At 39.9% G+C, this 26,777-nt stretch overlaps 2 protein-coding genes and 1 non-coding gene across 3 annotated transcripts in view; 2 read left to right on the top strand and 1 right to left on the bottom strand.

The window, feature by feature from the left end:
* Positions 1-4,224, top strand: part of LMAN1 (lectin, mannose binding 1) — a 34,368-nt gene extending 30,144 nt beyond the window's left edge. Inside the window, exons 12-13 of the mRNA XM_005303849.5 lie at positions 598-719; positions 1,315-4,224. Of these exons, the coding sequence (XP_005303906.1) occupies positions 598-719; positions 1,315-1,351 (159 nt within the window). The 3' untranslated portion in view covers positions 1,352-4,224. The remainder of the gene's footprint in view (positions 1-597; positions 720-1,314) is intronic.
* A 10,307-nt stretch (positions 4,225-14,531) lies between these two features.
* TRNAE-UUC (transfer RNA glutamic acid (anticodon UUC)) lies at positions 14,532-14,603 on the bottom strand. The gene has a single exon. It is a non-coding gene; the product is annotated as a tRNA-Glu (tRNA).
* Positions 14,604-16,729: 2,126 nt separating this feature from the next.
* CPLX4 (complexin 4) overlaps positions 16,730-26,777 on the top strand; it is a 34,197-nt gene continuing 24,149 nt past the window's right edge. Inside the window, exons 1-2 of the mRNA XM_005303850.5 lie at positions 16,730-18,171; positions 21,445-21,532. Of these exons, the coding sequence (XP_005303907.1) occupies positions 18,005-18,171; positions 21,445-21,532 (255 nt within the window). The 5' untranslated portion in view covers positions 16,730-18,004. The remainder of the gene's footprint in view (positions 18,172-21,444; positions 21,533-26,777) is intronic.

Raw genomic sequence — 26,777 nt, 5'->3', positions numbered from 1 at the left:
AAGAAAAGGTTGGCATCTTTTGTCCCACGGTCTGATGTGTTCCCCTAACAATGGCACATTATTTTTCTTTTCACCAGTTTCTAAGACCATAAGTAACTGGCTTCAGCATGTGCTCAGTAATAACATCATCTGCAGACTTCCCAGCTGCCCCTATTGCTGCAAGAAAAGTCCAAGCATGCTGATGTGCTTTAACATGGAGAGTGTCTATTTTGCATATAGCTCAGGCATTCGGAACTTCCCAACTACAATCCAGATTAGATCATTCAAGGCCCCTTCACCACCACCGCTGTGCTCAAATGGCTTATGAGTCTTGCAAGAAAATTTTTTTTTTTTAATTATTATGTCTGGGGTGCTTAACTAAACATGTATCCTCGCACTCCCAGCCTCCAAGTAACTTCAATCTGTTCAGCTCTCGTACACAAAAATAAAAATTAAAACATCTTGAGTCTCCTACCCACACATTCCTTCACTTTCCCCTGTTCTTTCTGTAAACATGTATGTGCAACTTTCTTTTGAAAATGTTGTTTTCTAAAATAGCAGTTTTAAAAATTCAATTGGCATCTTTCTGCATTATTTTAACAAATTTTTGCTTTCTAGCCATCAAATGAGAAACCAAAGTGTCCAGAATTACCACCGTTTCCATCATGCCTATCTACAACTCACTTCTTCATTTTTGTAGCGGTTCAAACAGTGTTATTCATCGGTTATATCATGTATAGGTAAGTTACTGTTTAAAAGATTGATAGCTATCTTTATTTAGGAGTTCTAATTTTAAGTACAGTTAAAGTGACATGATCATATTAATCATTGTTTTCAAAACAAACTTGTATTATTAAGTTAGATTTTTAAAATATTTTTTTATTATATATTTGCGCACACACTTTGTCCAGGCTGACAAATTAAAATAGCACAGTCAGCTTTCCTCTTTGATGTATATATCCCTTAGCACAGTGCTACACTGTTAAACTCAAACAGGGCAGAGGAATCTGTTTAACTATTTCAGTTAAACTTTCTCAAAATATGCTAATTAAAACTTTTTTATGTATTGGGCTTGGTTTTCTAAAATGTTGTTTTGTTTTTGGCGGGGGGAATTGGGGGAGGGGAGGTTATTTTATTTTTTTATAAAACCTAAATTTTGGGTTGAATGTTCTGTTAGCCAATCTGATTAATGTCCCTGATCGTGCCATGCTTGCAATGTAATTGAAGCTTTATTGGAAAAAAATATTGCTTATTTGAGTAGCCTTCTCACGTAATGAAATGTACTAAGTTCTTTGTGCATTATCTCCTGCTTTTTGTTTGTTTGTTTGTTTTTAGGAGTCAGCAAGAAGCAGCAGCTAAAAAGTTCTTTTGATGATCTGTTCCTTTTGTGTGTATATGCCTGCAGTATGTATGCACAGAATATTACACAAGTCTGTAAATGAGGGAAATTCTAGTGTTTAAAATGCTTCAATATTGTAAATTATTGAATTTTTGCTAAACAAAATAAGTTCTTGTTTAAAACATTAATACTGTGGTTTAAAAACAGCCCATAGAGCAATGGAGCAAGTACAAAGGAAATCTGTGAATCTTTTTTACTTTTAAACGTTTCTGGTACATACTGGGACTTGACCATGGTATTCCTATTGTTTTATCAATAAGTTTCCAAGATAGGAGGATTGGGGCATAGAGGTCCAGTCGCTATTGCTGAGTATTTCATGTCCAATGATTTGTGCAGAAAAATATATTTAAGCATCCTGACATACGAGATTTCTTTTAAATAAAATTGCATTCCTCTAATTTGGGAAAAAAGCATCGTTATAAATATTTTATTTGTCATTTGGATTTCAGTTTGGCAATGATTTAGTGGCTTGTAGATCTAAATTTCACAAGAGTTTGTAGAAATAACTTGGTAATTTGTGGACCCTGAAAGACAAAGGCCTTTAATAACAGTCTGATTAGTAGCTGCTGGAGTGTAGAACAAAGGCTCTCTATGCAGAACAAGCAAACAAAGCCTTGTCTCTTATGAGACAATGGGAGAAAACAATACATTCTAATAGAGTAGAGGTCCTTTAAGCAGTTGTGTGGGGATTGTTAGGGTTATAGTAGTTTCATGACTGACCGTAACTTTGTAAAGTAATTAATGGAACCTCTCCGACAAAGAGATAATATTGCTGATATTTCTTAAACTCCAATTGAAATAAGGGCATATTTAGATTGACAAATGCTTTTATTTTTATAAGCTGTTTCATGAATCTAATAGAAATATCACAGTGGAGACTCTGGTTAATATTTTACATAGTAAGTGTTGAAAACTAGAAGTTCTATGTACACGTTTCCTACTTCCTCACAAGCCGTTGCCTCAGACGTGTTTTGCTGTTAGTCCAGCAATTCTTACTGAACCAGTATTGTGTAAGTTAACTAAGTGTTCAGTCTGATGGATTTGAAGATTGTTTAACATTGCTTATCATGTGAACATTTGCTTCAGGGACAAAATGGAACAGATGCTCAAATTAGTAATAAGAAAAGGATTCACTCTACTTTGTTTACATATCCATAGTAATCTGTTCTTGAGTAGCTCTCCTACAGAGTTAAAGTATTTCTAAGTTTCTGCAAGGCACATGATGAAAACTGGACATTGGGACTGTTCATTTTTAATTACAGAATGTGTTTGTCTCAATACCTGCAGAAATTGTCTAGAACTTAATGTATGTAACTTTGACTCCTTTGGAGGAGGCAACACATGCTGTCAAGTTCAGTGTCACGAAAAACTATTTGTTAGAATTGTGCCTGAGAATTTGGGGAAATAAAAAAATCTATGCAATATATTTTTGTTACTTTAAAAATTAAACTATCATATAAATGTGGATGTCTATGCTATACCAATAAAGTGTGATTAGATCCATTCCACACCTATTTGTATAGCTAAAGTATGTGATACACTATAAATGGTATAGTTTAATAAATTTACTTAAATTATGGGAAGGCTTTGTTTACTGTACCGATAGGAGAAACTACTGCCCCAAACTGATCTACATAGATAAAGACAAGTCAATGGCAGAACCCTTGCTATAGCTTAGAGTAACACAAGGCAGCAATTAATCTGCTCTCTTCTCTCACACCAGTAAGTATTTACAGATGCCTTGGACTAAACTAAATTAATGAAGAAAATGCCAGTGTTTTATCAGAGTGTTGTATTGTAGTTCATTATCTTTCTAACAATGCACAGTATTATTTCTTTCACCTCTGGCGCTGGAACATGGTCAAACAAACACAACCTCCACTTTCATGATAGATAAATAGTTCGTATGTTCTGCTGAAAGAATAGATCTCATATGATCCTACTTTCCAGAATACATTTGGTAAAGGGATGTACAGTTCTTAAAGATATCTTCCAATTAATACATTCTTGTTTCTCCATTTTGTGAATCTTTCCAACTATGACTTATTCAATTTGAAAATTAAAATGTTGAAGCAACCAGTGGTATTGTATCTTGTGTTGGGAAGAGGAAAACACTGGGGGCAACTTGTGCAGTTTCTGAATTCGCTCACTATCTAAAATTGTATGTACACTATCTATCATGTTAAATTAAAATGCATTTATGCTGCGGATGGACCTGATCCCACGGGAAACAATAGCAGTTTGCCATTGACTTCTGTGGAAACAGAAGGCCCAAAATGTGTAACTTTCAAAAGGTGATCGCATGTAATTTTACAATGAAACAATAATTCATGGGTTATCCTTGCTACTTGCTGGAGGGGTGGAAAGTATAAAACATCTTGGTAATTACGTGACTTTACTCTCGTTCCTACCATGACTTTAAACTGTGGCTTTTTCGTCAGACTATCTTGTTAGCTAAAATACTGTTTCATTAGTGCCACTAATTGTTGCAATGTTGTGTGCAAACACACTTGCTTTTTTCAAACAGAAATTGAGTCTTAGAGAGATGAAAAAACTTGGAATCTAATTTTAACAGTTTGAGGGGCAAATTAGCCTGGTCTGAGTCTTAAAATTGAGCGTAGCATGATAAATGGCACATGGAAATGGAGAGAGAATCTCAACACAAGTCATCTGAGCCCTTTAAGCAAAATGCAAAATCATTGTTATTTAAATTGACTGTTTCCTGTTTGAGAGACTTTGACTTGTATTGATGTATCAATTAATGTAACACTGAAAAGGTTGTCCATCTGTTGTTTTGGAAGTAAAGAACATAACCTTATTTGAATAAAGATACATATTTTAGTAAATGTTTTCCCTCTGAATTTGGTACAGTAACTCCTCACTTAACGTTGTAGTTATGTTCCTGAAAAAAGCTACTTTAAGCAAAACTATGTTAAGTGAATCCAGTTTCCCCATAAGAATTAATGTAAACTGGGGGGGGGGGGGGGGGGAGGTTAGGTTCCAGGGAAATTTTTTTTCACCAGACAAAAGAATATACACACACAGTATATGTTTTAAACAAACAATTTAATACTGTACACAGCAATGATGATTGTGAAGCTTGGTTGAGGTGGTGGAGTTAGAGGGTGGGATATTTTCCAGGGAATGCCTTGCTGCTAAATGATGAACTAGCACTCGGCTGAGCTCTCAAGGGTTAACACGTTGTTAATGTAGCCTCACACTCTACAAGGCAGCAGGACTGGAGGAAGAAGACCCAATAGAGGCATGGCAGTGGCTGCAAACATTCCCTGCGGAAACTGAACCCACGCGGATGAACCCATGCTATCCCGCTGGAGCACACCACTCCCTCTACTTTCCAAAGTGCCGGAGCTGGGAGGGAGGGGGTGTGTGTGTGTGGGGTGGGGGGAGGATGCCTACACTTACCTCTGGAGCAATTGATCCAGCGGGGTCGATTATCACGTCTAGTGAGGACACGATAAATCAACTGCTGAGCGCTCTCCCGTTGACTCCGGTACTCCACTGGAGCGAGAAGCGTAGGTGGAGTCGACGGGGGAGCGGCAGCAGTTGACCTATCGCAGTGAAGACACCGCGGTAAGTAGATCTAAGTACGTCAACTTCAGCTATGCTATTTTTGTAGTTGAAGTTGTGCAACTTAGACCGACTTAGCTCCTGCCTTCCCACCCCCCACCCCCAGTGTAGACCAGGCCTGTGTGTGTGTGAGAGAGATGCATTGCCCCTTTAAGTAGGCTGACCCCACTCTTAAGTACACTGCCTTCTTAAGTAGATCAACAAGTTGAGACAGCAGGTGCTGCCAGCAAGCTCCCTCCATCCTGAGCCCTGCTTTGTGGAGATGGGGTACAGGAGCAGGGGGAGAGGGACACCCTGACATTAGCACCCCTCTTCCCCCCCACCCCCTGCACAGCAAGCAGGAGGACAGGAGCTGCACACAGCAGTGGGGGGTGGGACACCTGAATGGCCAGGCAATTGATAGCCTGCTGGGTGGCTGCGGCACAGGAACTTAGGGGGGCTGCCGGCCCACCCTGGTTCCAAGCCCCCCAGCTAGCTCCAATGGGCTGCTCTTCCTGCAAGCAGTGGATAAAGCAGGCGGCTGCCAAATGACATTATAAGGGAGCATTGTGCAACTTTAAACAAGCATGTTCTCTAATTGATTAGCGACGTAACAATGGGATGACGTTAAGTGAGGAGTTACTGTATAGCAGTCAATGAAGTCACTTCAAAAAAAATCTTCAATCTATTCCGCATGGTGTCATGTTGCATAACTTTAGAAAATTTCCTGGGCAGGCAAACTAAAAGTTCTCTAACTGCTGTTGCTGCTTGGCAGAGATTGGATGCTTTCTGGGATTAGGGGCTCAGTGTCTTTAATTTACAGTGAAATGCTGATCATGAGTGTATCGAGCCCTTAGTGCCCATTGGCCTGGGGACTGGGATTCCACCGCTTTGTCTCTTGGTTCAATAATACAAAATGCTTACAATGAGGATTAACTACACTAACTCTAGTATCAATTCATTTTGTGGAAAGGAACTAATATCCTTTTTATCATGTTCTGTTAGCTATAGCTACAAATCTTAGCGTTTGACTACTCTCAATCTACTTCAGATCTGCCATTGATTACAGTAGTAGGGTTACACAAAAATTTAGGCTTGAATATGGCCTTTCTGTATCAGCTAAACATTTAGTTTCTGATTTTTACGTTCATTTAAACCATGACAGTATAAGTGAGATAGGAGTTACTTGTCTGTCTCATTTAAGAATGATGGTGGTGTTAGGGTGCAGCATGGTATTACTGCCTGTTATATAAGATTAACGACTATGTTTAATTCACACACAGTTGTGCATCTAAGTTAACAATTTTGGCCCTAGAAGTGTTTTCATTGAGCTTCATAACAAACATCTTTTAAAGAGAAGCTGGAATAGTTCACACTTCTCTGCTGTTTCATTCTGTCAAAGACAGACCTCTTCTACACTAGAATGTTGTACTACTACCTCTATACATGTATCATGTTATGGCTATGGATAAAATGGTACAAACCTCCCTAGTGTGGATGTAGTTATATTGGTATAAATGTGCTTTATACCAATATAGCTATTCCTGTATGGGAAGAGAGAACTACCAGTAGGAGGTTTTTTTTATTTATACTGGTATAGCAGTGTCCAATCTTGTACTTAGACTGGTATGACTAATGGTTTTAAAAAAAATCCAATCCCTAACAGATATAGTTAGTTATATTAGTACCACTTCAAGTATAGACTGTTCCAAAGTTTACATTGGTTAGTAACAGGGCTGTCAAGTGATTAAAAAAAATTGTTAAACAATAATAGAATACCATTTATTTAAATATTTTGGATGTTTTCTACATTTTCAAATATATTTATTTCAGTTATAACACAGAATACAAAGTGTACAGAGATCACTTGATTTTTATTACAAATATTTGCACTGTCATAAACAAAAGAAATAGTTTTCACCTAATACAAGTACTGTAGTGCAATCTCCTTCTCATGAAAGTTGAACTTACAAAGGTAGAATTATGTACAAAAATGAACTGCATTCAAAAATAAAACAATATAAAACTTTATAGCTTACAAGTCCACTCAGTCCTATTTCTTGTTTCTGCCAATTGCTCAGACAAACAAGTTTGTTTACATTGGCAGGCGATAATGCTGCCCGCTTCTTGTTCACAATGTCACCTGAAAGTGAGAACAGGTGTTATGGCACTTTTGTAGCCAGCGTCGCAAGATATTTCTGTGCCAGATGCACTAAAGATTCATATGTCCCTTCATGTTTCAACCACCATTCCAGAGGACATGCTTCTATGCTGATGACAGGTTCTACTCGATAACGATCCAAAGCAGTTCGGACCGACGCATGTTTATTTTCATCGTCTGAGTCAGATGCCACCCGCAGAAGGTTGATTTTCTTTTTTGGTGGTTCATGTTCTGTAGTTTTCACATTGGAGTGTTGCTCTTTTAAGACTTCTGAAAGCATGCTCCATGCGTCATCCCCTCAGATTTTGGAAGGCAAAAATGTGAGAGAGCTAATACTACTTAATCTTCCAGTGCATCAAAGCTTTTAAGGATGGATGAGGAAACATATATATGTAAACCACAAGATTGTAAACCACTTTAGATAGTAGGTGGGTAGGTTCTTTCAAATGAGGAAACAATCATATTACCACTTCCTGAAAATGCTTCCCTTTGACAATTGGCATAATTCTTCTTATCCAGAGCTGTCTTAAACCAAACCTGAGGCTTGCTGTCTCTCTGCTAGATGTTTGGTAAGGTAAGGCACCACCTGGGTCTTAAAGGGCTTGAGACGATTGTCCTCCAGCATGTTGATGATTGTTAGCTTGCTTTGTGTAAACATGAAACACAGACTGGTAATTCTACACCCTGTTCAACTCCACAGCCAAGGACCTTGAAAAGGAAAGGCAGTATCCTGTTACCTCTCTTTAGGATCTGACTGGAATGATAAGAAACAGTGATTCTCTTCATCGATTCTAACTCTTGCTTGCCTTAACAACCAGCCATGCATAGTTGGTAATACTGAAGACAATTGAAAGATCTAGCAGTGTTAGCAAGGGCAGCTGTCCTGATTGGCTAGTGTCCATAACTTCAGGATGCCAATTCTCCATGCTCTTTCCCAAATAGCAGGTAGTGGTTGCATCCCACAGTTGATGCCCTGACACCTAAGTGGCTCTTCCACAACCTAGACAGAGTATGTTGCTTTTACTACAGTAGAGCATATTCAAGCGCTGGTGTTGGAAAAACATCTAGGACTTGGAACAAGCTATAGCATAAGGAGATCTTGCATTACAGCTATAGAAGAAAACAAGAGATCCTTCTCCGGTGCTCTAGTGACCACATTGCAGAGCCAGCAGAGGACAAAATTGGGAAGGCCAATGGAGGGCAGGGTTTCTGAGAAGGGTGAATGCTAACTTCTCTCAAGTAGGTCCCAAAATATTTCTCTTCCCTTACCCTAAAAATATTAATTCCTTTAAAGTCTGTGAATGAAGATTATAGAGATTAAAAATGTTGCAATAGAATTGATGTTCTGTGTGCAGTGGAATGTAAGAACTTAAGGGGGGACTTGATTACAGTCTGTAAGTGTCTCTATGGGGAACAAATTTGATAACAGGATCTTGAATGTAGCAGAGAAAAGTATAACACGATCCAATGGCTGGAAGTTGAGACAGACAAACTGGAAATAAGGTAACTTTTTAATGGGGAGAGTAATTGACCATGAGTACAATTTACTAATGGTCATGGTGGATTCTTCATCACTGACTATTTTTAAATCAAGATTGGATGTTTTTCTTAAAGCTATGGTGTAGGAATTATTTGGGGGAAACTTCTTTGGCAGGTGTTATACAGAAGGTCAGACTAGAGCATCACAATGGTCCCTTATGGCCTTGGACTCTATGAATTTAAGTTTGTTTACTTGCTGCACAACTTAATTTTTTGTTCCTGTTTCACACTCATCTCCACTCATTAAATGGAACATCTGTGTCTGGATGTAGTGCTATGTTAGCTTGCTGTGGGTGAAACCTACATCTGGATCAAATATTCCTCCCATTTTAACACACAAGTAAGTCTTTAAAATTATAAGAGAAGATTTCAGAAGTTTCACTCCTTGGTATTATACTTTGTTTTAGAATATATTTGCTGTTTACCCTGAGTTCTGTTTCCACTTGTGAGAGTGATGAGGAATCTAACTCTTCTAAAATTCAAGTATAATTAAGTATTTAACTCTTCACCTGTTCCTCACCTCTTGGCAACAGAGAGCTACAGGGGGATTTCTTCACATCTGATGTATATTAGAGCTATGGTGTTTTCCAGTTCTAGTTAAGTATGAAGGTTTCTTTAAGACAAGATAGGCTGTTTGTTCATGCCTGAATCTAGGTCTGCTAAGTGCTTAGACTAAAATTAGGGAGTAGGGATTGTGACACTAGTATGAGAAGACAAGGGGGTAAAGTAAACTTCCATATTTATGTTCCTTAAGTTTCCTCGTCCTGCCAACTGTTTTATATACTGCCAGATTTAAAGTTAAGAATATGTTCCTTGAATCATTTTCACTATGTTTGCTCCGCTTCTGTGGAACCTAAAATGGGCAAACAGCATTAACTTCTCACTGACTTAACCCATGAACAGGCATGGTGATCACCCTTTATTTTTAGAATCGCTTGAGCATAACTGCTAGTTTTAAAGGGCTCTTAAGTTTTTGAGTTATGAGCATTAATTACTCCAAAACATTTTTATGGTCTGTCCAGTCATGCAAAGGCCATGCCTCTCCAGACCCCAGGGCTTATGGATGGGTCCTCAGGAAGTCACCCTTCTAGCAGACTTCCTCATGTGCTGAGACCCCTTTATGGGCCTGGAACGGGGGTGAGGATATCACTCTGTGCCAGCCCCTGCTTCCCACTCTTTGGTCTCATCTGACTATGGTAATTAAATTGCCAAAATGCCCTCTCTTAACCTCTGTTTGCATAGCTGTCCTTTGCCTCTGGTTTGCTGCTTGCTCTATGCAGGGCTTGGGGGCATTGTTAGCAGAAATCCCTGACAAGGTGATGTGTAAGGGATATAGGTGTTAGAGGCAACTAGGAAGCAGAGTTTGGAGGGAGCTAGAGTGGGACTTTGAACCAAAGACCTCTTCTGGTTTGGTGTTTCCTCCCCGTATCAGATACCAATGAATGAGGGAGTAACTTACTAACAGGCTTCAGAAGTGGCTTGCTGACTTTATACGTGGAAACTAAGGGGAAATGGTACTTCACAGTATTTAGCAAAAAGGCAGTTGGGGAGCAACACTGTAGACCACACAGGTGGGTGTTGAAGAAGGAGACTAGAGAATCTTGTATTTCCCATTCCTCACTCCTCCCCATGCAGCACGCACTTCTGTTCTCCACAGCCCAGCTGCAGAAGCAATGTTTTATGTTTCTGAAAGCCAGTCTTGTCAGGTGCTTCAGCGGTGATGGTCAGCATGTGTATAATCTGGAGAGGAATAGCTGAGCAGAAATTTTCAGCTGTAGAAAAATGTCAGGAGTGAACACAATCAGAGATGGTCTCTTACTTCCCTCCTCCTCATGCCCATCTGCTAAATGGCATTGTGCCCATTCATGCCTTTTGACTGGTTTATTACAGCACAGACTCCAAGGACTTAGACAGGCAGCCTGCATAAAACTAAATGGCTTCTTGTATCCCACAGGCAGCTCCTCCTCTACACTGAGCTGGCTAGTGTTACATGTCTCTTCCATATTTTGACATTTACTTTTATTGTTGTGACGGGCTGGATCACAGAAACCCCCTTGGGAGCTGCCACCTAATGTACCAAGACTACCCCTGTTCCTGTTTTCCCTGCCAGCTCAGGACTCCAGCACCCTGTCTTGCTGAGCCAGACACTCCTGTCTGCTCCAACACAGACCCAGGGTCTGAATTACTTGCCCCAAAGCTGCAGATTTACTTGAAAACAGCTCACAGCAGTGTGCTTGTCTATAGCATTCAGATGCCCAACTCCCAATGGTCTAAACCCAAATAAATCCGTTTTACCCTGTATAAAGCTTATGCAGAGTAAACTCATAAATTGTTCGCCCTCTATAACACTGACAGAGAGATATGCACAGTTGTTTGCTCCCCCAGTTAGTAATTAACTCAGTATGTATTAATAAGTAGAAAGTGATTTTATTAAATACAGAAAGTAGGATTTAAGTGATTCCAAGTAGTAACAGACAGAACAAAGTAAGTCACCAAGCAAAATAAAATAAAATGCGCAAATCTATGTCTAATCAAACTAAAGACAGATAAGTTCCTCACCAGTTTCAGAATGCTTCCTTTTAGAGGCTAATCTCCTTTTAGCCTGGGTCCAGCAATCACTCACACCCCCTGTAGTTACTGTCCTTTGTTCCAGTTTCCTTCCAGTATTCTCGGGGGTGGCGAGGCTCCTTCTTTAGCCAGCTGAAGACAAAATGGAGGGGTCTCCCACGGGTTTAAATAGACTTTCTCTTGTGGATGGAGACCCCCCTCCTCACTCCTATGCAAAGTCCAGCTCCAAGATGGAGTTCTGGAGTCACCTGGGCAAGTCACATGTCCCTGCATGACTCAGTCTTTACAGCCCAAGCCATTGTCCACATGGTATCTTGTATGTCTCCAGGAAGACTTCTTATGTGGATTGGAGCATTCCAAGATGCATTGTTCCCCAAGTGCTTCCTGATCAGGTACTTAACCTTGCGAATTCCTTCCTAAAGAAACTGACCAAATGCCTCACAAAGCTTACTTAGAAACCAAGCAAGTATACAGCCCATATTCTTAACCTCAAATAGAAAATGATATATGTGTACAAATAGGATGAATAGATATAGTAGACCACAACCTTTATGGAGATATGTTACATGGCACAGGCAGCACAAAATATATTCCAGTTATGTCATACATACATGTATAAGCACACACACACACCCATAAAGCCTTATGGGGTACACTGTCCCAATTGCTTTATGGATCAGTATGGCTCTTTCTTGTTCTCTTGCAAATCCAAGATAGTCTTTCACTCCAGGCATCCCTTCCCCAGTTTAATATATTGTTACCCCTTAATGTCTGAGCTTCAGCTGCATCACTACTACAAAACAGCATGATATTAACAGGGCAAAAATACACTAAGTTTTGAAGCACCTCTGTTCTGCTATGGTGGTAATCAAAAGCTATACAACAGAACCCCTCCTCCCTGGCTAGGCTAGAAACATTATTCTTGTAGACCTCCCAGCCTTTTTCTTGTCTAATGAAGGCTCAAATCAAGAACTGGAAGCTGAAGCGAAACAAATTCAGATTTGAAATAAAGTGCAAAATTCTAACAGGGTAATTGATCATTAGAACAACTTAGGGATGTAGTGGATTGAAATCAAAACTGGATATCTTTCTAAAAGATGAGCTCTAGCTCAATGAAACATTATGGGCTTGATGAAGGGAATACTGGGTGAAATTCTGTGGCCTGTGTTATGCAGGAGGTCAGACTAGATGATCATAATGGTCACTTCTGGCCTTAAAAATCTATGAATCTCCTACATGACTGCAAGTGTGGTCACCAGCTAAGCCATGGCTAAACAGAGTAAAAAAGGCAGAGACCAAAAGACATCCTTTAAAAATTGGAAGTCAAATCTTACTGAGGAAAATAGAAAGGAGCATAAACTCTGGCAAGTCAAGTGTAAAAGTATAATTAGGCAGGCCAAAAAAAGAATTTGAAGAGCAACTAGCAAAAGAGACAAAACTAACAGGAAAAAAATTAAGTATATTAGGAGCAGGAAGCCTGCCAAACAATTATTGGAACCCCTGGACGATTGAGGTGCTAAAGGAGCACTCAAGGAAGACATGGCCATGTGGAGAAGCTGAATGAATTTTTTGCATCGGAATTCACTGCAGAGGATGTGTGGAGATTCCCACACCGGAGCCATTCTTTTTAGGGGAACTGCGGAACTGTCCCAGATTGAGGTGTCAAAAGAGAAGGTATTGGAGCAAATTGATAAATCAAGTATGAGTAGTACATCCGCTCCTGTCCAGATGACTGAGGGATAGCTAATGTGATGCCAATTTTTTAAAAAAGGCACCAGAGGTGATCCTGGCAATTACAGGCCGGTAAGCATAACTTCAGTACCAGGCAAATCGGTTGAAACTATAGTAAAGAACAGAATTATCAGACACACAGATGAACACAATTTGTTGAGGAAGAGTCAACACAGCTTTTGTAAAGGAAAATCATGCCTCACCCATTTATTAGAATTCCTATAAGCAGTCGACAAATGTGCAGACAAGGATGATCCAATGAACATAGTGTACTTGGACTTTCAAAAAGCCTTTGGCAAGGTCCCTCAATCAAAGGCTCTGAAGTTGTGGGATAAGAGGGAAGGTCCTCTCACGGATCAGTAACTGGTCAAAAGGAAACATAGTAGGAATAAATGGTCAGTTTTCAGAACGGTGAGAGGCAAATAGTGGTGTCCCCCAAGAATCTAGTACAGGCGCCAGTGTTGTTCAATATATTCATAAATAGTCTGGAAAAAGGTGTAAATGGTGACCTGGCAAAATTTGGAGAAGATAGAAAATTACTCAAGATAGTTAAGTCCAAAACTGACTGTGAAGAGTTACAAAGTTTCTCCTGAAACTGGGTGACTGAGCAAGAAAATGGCAGATGAAATTTAATGTTGATAAATCCAAAGTAATGCACATTGAAAAAACATCCCAACTATACATAAAAAATGATGAGGTCTAAATTAGCTGTTACCACTCAAGAAAGAGATCTTGGAGTCATTGTAGCTAGCTCTGAAAATATCTGCTCCATGTGCGGCAGCAGGCCAGAAAGTTTAGGAATCATTAGAAAAGGGATAGATAATAAGACAGTAGATATAATGCCACTATATAAATCCATGCTATGCCCACATCTTGAATGCTGCATGCAATTCTGGTCACCCTATCTCAAAAAAGATACGTTAGAAATGGGAAAGGGAAACAAAAATGTTTTAAGGGTATGGAATAGCTTCTATATGAGGGGAGATTAAAAAGACTGGAACTGGTCAGCTTTGAAAAGAAATGATTGAGGGGGGAATATGACAGAGGTCTGTAAAACCATGAATGGTGTGGAGAAAGTGAATAAAGAAGTATTATTTAACCCTAAACATAACACAAGAACCAGGGGTCACCCAATGAAAACAATAGGCAGCAGGTTTAAAATAAACAAAAGGAAACATTTCTTCACACAGTGCACAGTCAACCTGTGGAACTCATTGCCAGGGGATATTGTGAAGGCCAAAAGTATAACTGGGTTCAGAAAAGAATTAGATAAGTTCATGGAAGGTAGGTGCATCAATGGCTATTAGCCAAGATGGTCAGGGATGCAATCCCATGCTCTGGATGTCCCTAAACCTCTGACTGCCAGAGGCCGGGACTGGACAACAGGGGATAGAATCATAGAATACCAGTGTTGGAAGAGACCTCAGGAGGTCATCTAGTCCAATCCCCTGCTCAAAGCAGGACCAATCCCCAGACAGATTTTTGCCCTAAATCCCTAAATGGCCTCCTCAAGGATTGAATTCACAACCTTGGGTTTAGCAGGCCAATGCTCAAACCACTGAGCTATCCCTCCCCCCAAAGTCACTTTTCCCTGACTGGAAAATGAACCCAGGCCGTGGCAGTGAAAGTGCCAAATCCTAACCACTAGACCACCAGGGATAGATCACTTGATAATTACTCTGTTCTGATCATTCCTTCTGAAGCTTCTGGCATTGGCCACTGTCTGAAGACAGGCTACTGGGCTGGCTGGACCATTGGTCCGACCCAGTATGGTCATTCTTATGTTCTGAACATAGAACTAGAAGACTGTCCCTGCCCTGAAGAGCTGACAGTCTCAAAATGCTTTATTGGACTGACTAGTAGAAAGTGTCTATGGACAAGTGGTAGTCCATCAATCCAACTGCTGGCCTGTTGGATTTAGCTGGGATGCAGGAACTCTAAATTCTAATCCTGCCTTTGACACTAACTCACTGAAAGGCCTGGGGAAAGCCACTTAAAACTATGTCTATGACATTGAGAGTTACTTTGTATCCTGCCCATCTCTTATCTGTTTCCCCACCTATAAAGTGTGGATGGTAACTATGCAGTGTGATAAGCACTGTGTATGTGAACCATACAGAGCTATGAGATGGCTAAATGCTGTGTTACATTTTTGTTTGATGCCTCTTGAGAGGATGTTATGTTCAACAGCAGCTCCTTTAGGTCATTGAGGAATGATACTACCGAGCGCAGAAGGACGGTGACCAAAAAGAGGTGTGAAACAGAAAAAATGGGAGGAAGTCTGTATCGTTTGGGTTTTAAATATAGTTGTGGCAGGGAAGTCACTGGTGGGAAGGAAACATCCATCACATGGCTCATAGTCTCAAGTGGTCTTCGTACATGATTGGATTGCTATCACTGTGCATCACAGCCAGCAAATACTTCTTCCCTAAGAGGAAGATGGGCTGTGCAGGAGTGTTGCCAGCCTGCTTCTGAGAGGTCATCTCCTGTCTTGACCCTCATGATACGATCTTATGTACGTTAATAAACAGAGGACAGGTCTTACTTGATCCTAACAAAGAGAAAGGGAGTGCTTTCTAGGACTGCTGTTCCAGAAGCAGCGTGGTGAGATTTTTCTTGTACCAATACATCTGAATTTGCTCTGTCACAGTAAGCTACTCCAAGCAAAACTAGAGAACTCCAGGTTCTTAGCTTCAGAGTACGTCAGCTAACTGCCTGAAGAATAAAATGCCCTATTCAGGTTAAGATGCACCAGTCATTGTGGTATTTGAGTACCCGAATCCCTGCAGAGCTGCCAGACTAGAGAAAACTTGTGCAAGGGATTTTGAACACCAACTCCAGCAGCTCTCTGGGCACTTTGCAGGAGTGGGACAAAGATCTAGCCAGATGTTCTGCAAAGTGTACAGAACCATGGGCCTATCAACCCACTTATGCAGGACCTAGTAAAAGTGATATTTCTGCTATGCCCACATAGCTGAAACATGTCCCCTGCTGTAGGTTGGGGATGAAGATCATTCCTCAGTTCCATGTGCATTTGTCTGGACTGTGCACTCTACCAGGATTTTACCCTTTAACAGCAGCCATGATCCACTTTGGAAGCAACTTTCCATCTGTGATGAGCATTGTGATGCCTATCTATAGAATCTGTAAAGGGGCTATGTAAATGTAAGACATTAATTACTATTTTTGCTTAGTGCTACTCTCTTCTGTGTAATGTGGGCTCACAGTAATTTAGAGATTGGCAACTGTATCGGTGCAAATTCTTAATAGTCCTTTGTCAAAGCAAAAGTGATGTTTCCTATCCTGCATGTATCTGTACTCTGGCCAATGAACAGAGCAGGTTGGTTTTTTTGTTTTTCTGTTGCAAACTGTGTGACTAGATAATAAGTTTTATTCATTATTTGGCAAACAGTTTGTGCATCAGTTTCAGTCTGTGGCTTGCTCCTGAGTTGCAACTGGTCCAAATTTTCTATTCAAACTGTGATTGGTCACCTAATTTGCATGTTCTTGTTTCTTGGTCCCTGATTGGATGACTGAAACTCTGGAAAGTACTTGGGGCCCAGTTTTGCTAGGGGCTGAATAAGCCAGCAAAGTAGAAGGCAATACCTACTCCCAAAGAATTCAGTTATGCAGGACTTTAAAGGGGAGCATAATGTTTACAAAATGATTTCAGGCTTTAAAAAGCAATAGTTTTGTAAATCTTTTCAGTAGACCAAATGTATTTTGTTTTTTAAATTCTCCTAAATAATATTTATCTGTTTTCAAAAGGAAAGTTAAAGTCGGTTGATTAATCAGAGATAATCCAGGATTACTGGACATCCTGCACTTTTTTTTTTTAGTAGCAGGGAGTGCTTTAATTAGAAAGGTACTAATGTAGATTAGGGCATTAACTGAACTGGACTCCTCCCATATCGCCAATGAAATGACGACTGCATTGGGAGAGCCATTTTGATAATCAGAGCTCAAAAATATTTCATTAAACAGTACCCAATAATCCTCGGCGTGATTATTAAAATATCCCACAGTGTGCAAGGCATTTGAGACACACAAACAATTTCCCATCTCCAAAGAGTTTGCAATCTTAAGTGCCAGCTCCTGCAAACCCTTATGTGAGTATACCCAACTCACACAACTAATTCCACTGAAGTCAATGGGCTCATTCATGAGAGTAAGGGTGTGCAAGACCAGCCCTAAGAAGACAATTTTCAGACAAAGGATATCAAAACTGTAATCTAGCTGAACAAAATGCATTTCTTCTTACCCGGCTAAGAACCTTCAGCATTAAATATTCCATGCAGTGCCAATCAAAGTGATGGTCTAGAGAGAGAGAGAGTATAGTGCCATGAGCAAATCAGAATGGTGGAGAAAAACGGGAAGAAATAACTTTGTTTTTTTAATAGAGGGAAGAAATTATGATCACACTAAGGATTCGTTCATCTGTCACAGAAACCAACCATTTAAAAGGCTTGAAAAAGCAGATGAAGAAACCCCCCCATTGTACTGTACTTTCTGTCCAATGGGATAAAAACATTAATGGATAAAAGGATTGTTTTTGCTTAATGAAGAATCCTAGTTTTCAAATCTCATTGGACTGTGTACATCCAACAGGATTTGCTGTTCAGTAGCCTGAACTTTACAATTCTGCTGTGATCATGTAATCAACCAAGTCTTATTTTAATTCAGATACTGTGTGTTCTGACGAAGGCTCTTTGGTCTCCATGTAATTGAGAGTTTCAAGACTAAAGAAATCAAAATGCTTCTGTGAACTATGTGAATTTTTCTGTATTTACAATTAGCTTAAGGTATTAATATTAAAAGTAGGGAGCTGCATCTAATGACTTTTTGGAGTAATCTGAACCATCTGCCTCTAGATACTAAGGAGTTCACCACTTTAATCCAGATTATGGCTGACGAACTGTTTTTGGCATCCACTTCTCACTAGCATTGTGCCCTTGAAGAGCTGCTGAGGCTGTAGAAATTCCCTTGCTGACAAACCTATTGTTGTCTTTCGGGAGCCTTTTTTGGTTTTGTTTTGTTTTTAAAATTTTCTTGGGAAGAAAATGGCTTTCTTAATGAAAAGCATGTTGAGCAACCAGGTAAAGAATTTAGGACTTGGTGGTGGAGGTGAGGAAAGCAAAGAAGAAAGTGGTCCTTCCGACCCAGCTGCAGCAGCAGGAATGACTAGAGAGGAATATGAGGAATATCAAAAGCAAATTGTTGAGGAGAAGTGAGTACACATTCCCTTATTATCAATGTGTGACTAATTCATGATGACTTGGCTCATCTGAGAATAACCCCAGAAAAAGTCAGTACATTGTCTCCTTACCCCACGTTCCTATTTTTAAGCATAGGGAACATTGCCTTGCCGAACAGCCTCTCCTAAACAAAAGCTCATCTAGCTGTAAGATGTTTTGTATCGTGGTTTCATCCTTCACCCTCATTTCCAATCCTCCCCACCTCCCCACACACTCAGCTACACATCTTGTGCTGGTGTTGCTTTCTGCTTCCATATGGGCAAGATAATTTCTTTCAAGTTTATTTCTGTAGGTTTAATGGTGTAAATGCTGTTGCAATCTAAGAATGCAGTGGTTAATGCTGAAAATCACATGATCTACCCTCTTAAAACATAAATCTGATATGCTTAAAATATTTAATCTCCCCCATTTATCGTTGCAAAAATTGAGGACAGGGTAAGAACGAAGAATGTAAAGCTGGTAATGTTTATTCGAAGGATGCTTGACTAATTTCAAAACTAGAAATTTAAACCATTTTTTCAGTTGTCCAAACTCTATTAAATGAAGGAGAGAGGTTTTGATCTGTGTTTATAGCTCAGGAATTTTATTTGGCTGATAATTGCAATCCGTAACCACATTCTGACAAGTAAAATGCAGGGGCACTGTTTACATAGCAGATATCAAGTAAAATAATTAGTTTCAAGCAGGTAGGAGTTTAAACCCTGTAGAATTATAAAGAAAGACAATTGAATTCTAAATCTCCACTGCATCTAGTTCACTAATGATCAATTACATAATGGTTGTCTAAATCCTACATTTAAGATGATTATAGGTGAAAGGTTAATGACTTATAGAATTTAAGAGGTATCCAGGTCTATATTTAGCAGCAGCAACTTCAGTCATAAAATTCTGAATAAATGTAACCTGTTTGTAAACACAATTCAAAATGTTAATTTCTTTTGTGGTACATTACATGGGGGAGATTATTTTTTCTTTTCAATCAGCCTGCAAAAAGATGCTGTGCTGGAATAGATAAGCAAAGCAAGAAATCCGGAGAGGAGGAAAGATTTGAAAGAGAAGAGCATGTTCTTTTAATAATGTTTTGAAGCCTGCTGTGTTTGTTAAATATGAAGCTGTGCTATAAGTCAATAACTGAACAATATTCCTTCCAGCACAGGTGGGAATAGGGGAACTGTAATGAAAATGGTTGTGTTTTTGCACAGAAAAACTGAATAATGGAACTGGACGCTGCACTGGTTCTGTAATTGTATTCCAGTTCATCCTGGAAACATGATCACAGATGCAACATCTGGTTTTAGTGACCTCCTAATTTTACTCAGTTTTACAGCTGCACAGCCTGAGGATCAAAGAGGTTAAGTGACTTGCCCAAGGTCACCCAGTGAGTCAGAGGCTCAGACTGGATTAGAACCCCTGACGTGACCCCGTTGTCTCCACTATTTTTGTTTAACCTCTAACCAACACTGCTTAGGTTAAAAATGTAAAAATGCATCAATCACCATCTGGAAGGCATGTAAATGAGCAAATGAGAGACTTGTTAAAAGCAAAGGGGTCCTCTAATGAGTCACATAGTCCATTCTCCTGCATCATAAAAAGGTTGATTTCACTATTCATGATAGATGGGCATCAATTCTAGCCTTGATTTTCTAGAACTTCATCTCTGAAGTCACACTTTGACCCCATCTTCTTTATAAAGATTTGAGGATAGCAATAAGTGGGAAATGACTATCTACAAGTATGTGATGGATGTAAAAATGCAGAAAGAGAATCTCTTATTATTGTACATGGGCAGGCTAGTTAGAGTATTGGGATGACATTAGGTGAGAAAATGTATGCTGAATATCAGAAAAAGTTCCTGAGTGAGATCTATTCGGCTGTGGAATACCTTTTCAAGTGGATGCTTAAAACTACCTTACGTGAAACTTTAGAATAGGTTCCACAGAAAATAATGTTGCACCAGCAAGAGGGTGAACTACACGACCTAATAGATATGTCACAGTTGTTATGAATCTACAACAGCCCATTAACCTCTAGTGGACAGGAACAGGAAACTGCATGGTAGGCAATTGCACATTATCTATGCAGGTTTTTAACTTTAAAGGAAGTTAAATAAAAAATAAATTAAATTCTGCTAAATCCACATATATTGTTTTGAAAGCTTATGGTTAAGATTTGATCAAACCACTTTGGTATATGTACAAAAACCAAACAGTTTATGAAAAAAAATCATGAAAATTAAGAAGTTTGGAGAATGTGTGTGGGGGGGGGGGGGGGGGGGAGAGGAATATTTCTCAACCAGCTGTAGTGCTATCAACTTTACAGCTGAAAATATAAACAATCTAACCAAAAATCACAGTGAATTTTTTTGAAATCAAATTAAGTAAAATTTTACCTTGATTCAGTAAAATGGCCATTCATAAATTTGGCAGTGACGAATGGCTGTTTACCCCTTATTTGGCTTCAGTCTCGGAAGGTATTTGATAGGAATGGCCAAATCCTGGAGTTTTGATTAAGGACTGTTGCATTTGGCCCAAAGGTAGCATCCCTATAAAATATCGCTTGGAAACAATGGTCATGTGAGGGGTAAACAAACCTATGACCACTTTTTTTTTATTTAATTTTTTTATCCCATTAAATTTGTGGCGATATAGCTGCCTCCCTTCAACAGGCACATTGTTACTGAATGGAGGAAAAGATTCTCCTCTCAGATTATGAGGAAAAGATTTTAACTTTCAGATTCTGTTGTACAGAGCTCTCCATTGATCTCAGTGATAATCAATGCAAGATCCAGCCACGTAGAGAAAACAAAACTGGAGGAGAGACCAAAACATCACTTATGTCATTAGACTTGTCCTTCATTTCTTACAGAGATTAATGACCTACTAGACTAAGCACAGGCCTGGTAATCAGGGACTCCTGACTTCTAGTGCAACCTCTAACCATGACTCCATTTGTAGCTTTGGACCAGTAACTTAACTTTGTGACTCAAGTTCCCCTGTAAAATGGGCATAATACTAGCCTACCTTCCATAGGTGCCATGAAGCTGACTAGTAAATGTCTGGAAAGAGCTCTACATATGTTCGTTGTTGTTTGTTTAGTCTGATACAGACTATGCTGTGTTAAAGCATAAAATGGGATGAGAATGACTTCAGCCTGTAGTTTTCTGTAGCTGAGTAATTAGTTCCGTGACAATGACAAGTTGTCACATGATAGGTTTCTGGTTACACACCTATTATTTTGATTTTCAGGATGGAGAGAGATGCAGCGTTTGCACAAAAAAAGGCAGAGAGAGCTTGTCTGAGGGTTCATCTGAGAGAAAAGTACAGGCTTCCTAAGGTAAGATGAAGTCACAATCATGATCTCGTTCGCAGGCCAATTTTAAAACAGTTGCAGTCCGACCTGCTGTCTGGCTGGGGAGATTTCCATACCCATGTCATCTTCCAACAAATGTGCACATTGAGACTATCAAGTCTCTTGGCCAAAGAGATTCCTATGCTACACTACACTTCACATAACACAAAAATGGAGGAAGGCTGGCTCTAGGTTCTCAAAAGCGACTAGTGATTTTCAGTGCCTCCATTTTAGGTGCCCAACCTGAGATGCTTTAAAGGGACTTGATTTTTAAAGGGTGCTCAGATAAATCTCCATCAAGTTTGGCACACAAAATTGCTAGTCACCCTTGAAAACCCTGTCTCGTTAAGGCGTGGGGATTGGGCTTCGGCGACCTTAGTTTTATTCCTGGAAGAGATGGCTGAAAATTTTCCATCGGTATGGGTTTTTCAAGAAAATTGGGGTTTGATCAAATGAATTTTTTGGAAAAATGTGTCTGCTTTAGAAAACTTTGATGGTTTTTGTCAAAAATATTTTGTTTTTTTCCAAGGAAAAGTCAAAATTATCCATGGGGGGGTGGAGGGGGGACATTTTCTGACCCACTCTAATTCCTGGCTCTGCCACAGCCTGCCTCTTGCTTTGGGACCCAGTATAGTATCACTTAATCTCTCTGTGCCCAAGTTTCTCCACTTTACCTCGCAGGATTGTGAGGCTTCATTGATTAATATTTATATGAGCTACTTCAGATGGGCAGCCCTATGGGAGTGAAAAATATTTTAATGATAAAATAGTGTTACTGAAATAATTTTAAAAAATCTTATGGTTTCTTACTCCAGTTGTCCCACCTACAATAATAGGGGTGAACTGCCCTTTGCAATATTATCGGGTATCACCACAATTAAATATTTGGGGTAAAATTTTCAAAAGTGCCTACGTGATTTAGGAGCCTACATTCTTTTTTTTTTTTTAAGTGACACACTGTGGAGGCTAAATTCCATTGATTTTTCAATGAGACTTCAGCTCATAAGTGTGTTGGTCATTTCTGAAAATGGGATATAGGCTCTTTTGAAAATGTTACCCTTGGTTCTTGGTATGTATGATTAAGCATAAAAGGGGAGGACAATTTGCGGGTGAGACTTGTGTAGCTTTAGGTTCCTGTTACTCCTCAGTGAGAGAATTTTGGAAGGTCTGTAAGCAGAGTGCTTTGGCAGCAAAAGAAAAGAAGAAAAGAGGAAGCTGGAGCTGAATTGGCATTGGCAGTGGTTTGAGCATTGGCCTGTTAAACCCAGGGTTGTGAGTTCAATCCTTGGGGGGGCATTTAGGGATCTGGGGCAAAAATCCATCTGGGGATTGGTCCTGCTTTGAGCAGGGGGTTGGACTAGATGACCTCCTGAGGTCCTTTCCAACCCTGATATTCTATGATTAGCATTTGGAGCCTTTTTTAAATTTAAATGTTCATATAGAGGCTGTATACCAAGCATTGCTGCTGGACTATTGTATTACAGAGTCTGCAGTTAAATGACATGATTTAGTTACGACTTAATTATTAGGTTTTAACAGCTGTACTTATACTGTAAATATGGGGAAAGAGTGTGTTTCTAGCTTTGTTCTGTACTGCACTGAACAGAGGGCCAATGCTCAGCAAGACATACACAATAACATTGAAAACTAGGGCTTTCAGCATTTTGATGGCATTGCAAACTCCCACTTCAATGTTGTAGGTTCAAACCCTCTGAACCTTTTGAATGCTGAGTTTCATTTATTCTGCCATTCTTATAAGGTCAGAAGTTTGTTGCAAGTTTGTTGCAATGGGTAGTCTCTCCTTCTCCCATCCCTGTCCCTAATGCCACTAATCAAATATTAACTGAGAAACCAAAAGGTAACCCCAAAAGAAGTAAAAGCTGTCAAGCAACAAAGATATCTGGAACATTGCTAACAGCCTGGGCAAGCTGAGATGGCTTCAGGAGCATTTTAGATAGCATGTTGGAGCTGAATTGGCATTGGCATTTCTTAAGACAGTGGCATTTCCCAGACTGGTATCAAAATGAATATGTAGAAAGATGTATATATGTCTGTCCATAGAGTTAAGTCAATGTGAAATCATAGTGTCTGAAATAGTTGCTCAGAAAATTGACAGGGATTCATTGAGACTCCAGCCTGTTCTATCTGACTTCATGCCTGGCCTCCTCCAGCGGCTGCCAATCTGACCCAAGTATGTGATTCATCTCCACTAATCAGAACTTGCAACCACACCTTTTTCTTTTCTAGTCACTTCTGAGTTCATAGTTGTAGCATTTTGCTATGGTTTCAGCCTGTGGAAAGTAGCAAAATGTATTTCTTTCCTTCTACATTTCTCTGAGACAAGGCCTTAGAGACCACTGTGGAATATTGTGGACCATAAGTCACTGCCACCTGCTGAGGTGGAGAAGGCTGGGGTTTTTTCCACAGTACTTGGGATAACTGAACTACTAATGATCAGTTTTTTCTGATATTGAACTTATTTTTTTTCTCTTATTAGTGGACTTGTCTGGTGGGTTAGGAGAGCTCTGCAGGAAGATCTAAAGATTGCTTTGGTTAACTTAATTTGCCAATTCTCTGCTTGAAATTTCAGCTTTTATTCCCTTTGCTCTAAAAGACTGGTTTGTCCTCATCGGTAATATGTATTTTCCCCTTGATTCCCTACTCAACCCTCTTTCTGAAGGCTAAGAAGCCCTACAAATAATTCTGGGCCACTCAGCCTTCCTGGGTAGCTAATAGCTGTGTGAACAGCTACACTAGACGAGGCATGGATGTAATGCTTAGTCTCTTCACCTTAAGCCCTTTTGTACTGGACATTTCTGTGTACAGTGTGAGCAACTGACTCCGTAAAGTTTAAAAGCCAGCCTTACATCTTCGTTTCCTCAGGCAAAGGTCTGAGTTTTGGGGTATTGGGGAGCCATGTAAATGGGGCTCCATGCAGGTGCATTGGGGTCTAGTAGTCCATATTAATTGCGAGCCTAACTGTGGGAAAGTGGATAGAAGGTTAAAAATGGTTAAATTACCTGTAACAGGCAGAGTTGGTCATCTGTTGCCTTTTCCCATCAACATTTATTATTATAGATGATTTGGACCATTTTATAAACTTCCATCCACTTTTCCACAATTAGGCTCACAATTCGGGCAGGCCTATCAGGCTCCAATAGGATCACTTCACAGCATTTTAAAGATTCCTAGAGCGTTTCTCTTTCCATGTTGGATAAAATAGCCATAGTGTACAAATACAACATAAAAGGGTTTTTGGTCCTCAACTATACTGAATTTCTGAGATTTTAGATAGATTCATACTCTCAAATTTTAAGGTCAGAAGGGACCATCGTGATCATCTAGTCTTACCTTCTGCACATTGCAGGCCACAGAATCTCACCCACCCACTCACTCCTATAAATAGACCCCTAACCTCTATCTGAGTTACTGAAGTCCTCAAATCATGATTTAAAGACTTCAGGGTACAGAGAATCCACCATTTACACTAGTTTAAACCTGTAGGCAACCTGTACCCCATGCTGCAGAGGCAGGCAAAAAAACCCCAGGGTCTCAGCCAATCTGACCCAAGGGACAATTCCTTCCTGACCCCAAATATAGCGATCAGTTAGGGGTATATTCCTTTGTCAAGAGTTCCTCTGGATGGCATCGACTGGCACCTTCTTGGAACAGGGGGCTGTGACGTTGTGCAGTCTATATGGTTTTATAAAAACTTGATAATAAGTCAATATAATGTAACTGAGATAGTTTTAGAGAAAATACGGTAATAAGTGAATGTAAGTAACTGGGATATGCCTCACGCAAAAGGTCTCTTGTAAGGTATCATTACAAAGCTTATAATCTACTAAGTGTGATCATCTGATTTGTATAAATGTACCACTCTTGTATCTAAAACTAGAAATATAAAATGTAACTCTGAGGGCCTATTGTAATTGTGTAAAGTGTGGACCATTAATGATGGTTTGGAATCTTGATGACTCCCATTGTCTGCAGATGGCTGTATTTACCTGTGAGTCTTCCTGTATATGTGTGTGCTGGCAAGTGAGTAATGAAGTCTTGCAGTGACATGTGATCATGTCACCTGAACTGGAATCCATCTTTAACCTGGTGCTTTTCCAGTGAGGGGGGGTGGAAACCCAGAGAGACAAAGAGTTCCCGCCTTATGCAAAAGATATATAAAGGGGGGAAGAGAAGAGAGAGGAGGAGAAGCCATCATGAAGAATCCCCTAGCTACCACCTGAGCTGCAACAAGAGCTGTACCAGGGGAAAGAATTGTGCCCAGGCCTGGAAGGTGTCCAGTCTGAGAAAAACTTACTGAAACATCTCTGAGGGTGAGATTATCTGTATTTAGTTTGATTAGGCATAGATTTGCGCATTTTATTTTATTTTGCTTGGTGACTTACTTTGTTCTGTCTGTTACTACTTTGAACCACTTAAATCCTACTGTCTGTATTTAATAAAATCACTTTCTATTTAGTAATTCACTCAGAGTATGTATTAATACCTGGGGGAGCAAACAACTGTGCATATCTCTCTATCAGTGTTATAGAGGGCGAACAATTTATGAGTTTGCCCTGCATAAGCTTTATACAGGGTAAAACAGATTTATCTGGGTTTAGACCCCACTGGGAGTTGGGCATCTGAGTGCTAAAGACAAGCGCACTTCTGTACGCTGTTTTCAGGTAACTTGCAGCTTTGGGACAGGAGATTCAGACCCTGGATCTGTGTCTGGAGCCAGACGGAGTGTCTGGCTCAGCAAGACAGGGTGCTGGAGTCCTGAGCTGGCAGGGAAAACAGGAGCAGGGGTAGTCTTTGCACATCTGTTGGCAGCTCCCAAGGGGGTTTCTGTGATCCAACCCGTCACGGGCATTGTCTTGAGTTCTGTGCTTGGTGTCCTCCTCCGGATCCCTTGTTTGATCCTGTGATCTATACCCCCATCCCTGTTTTTCATTCTCTGTCTCTTGTAATCAGCTGAGTTTCTGGCTCTGTGGCCCTTCTCTCACCTGAGAGGGCGGGTTTTCCTTTGTTTTGGTGGACTCTGCCCCCTGACCCAGGATTCAACTAGGCTGAATCAAGATACATTTTATCGAACATATGACTGCTGAGTCAAGGCCTTATAAGTAAAGTTCTAGTAACTAGTGCAGTGTATGTAAACGTCAGGTTATTGTAGCAGTAAACTCATAACATTTTCCTGCAGTCTTCTTTTACTGGGTGAAAAAGGGTTAGGGTT

Source organism: Chrysemys picta, chromosome 6 (genome assembly GCF_011386835.1).
Source record: "Chrysemys picta bellii isolate R12L10 chromosome 6, ASM1138683v2, whole genome shotgun sequence".
Classification (NCBI taxonomy): Eukaryota; Metazoa; Chordata; order Testudines; family Emydidae; genus Chrysemys; species Chrysemys picta.
This window is presented reverse-complemented; position numbering and strand designations above follow the sequence as displayed.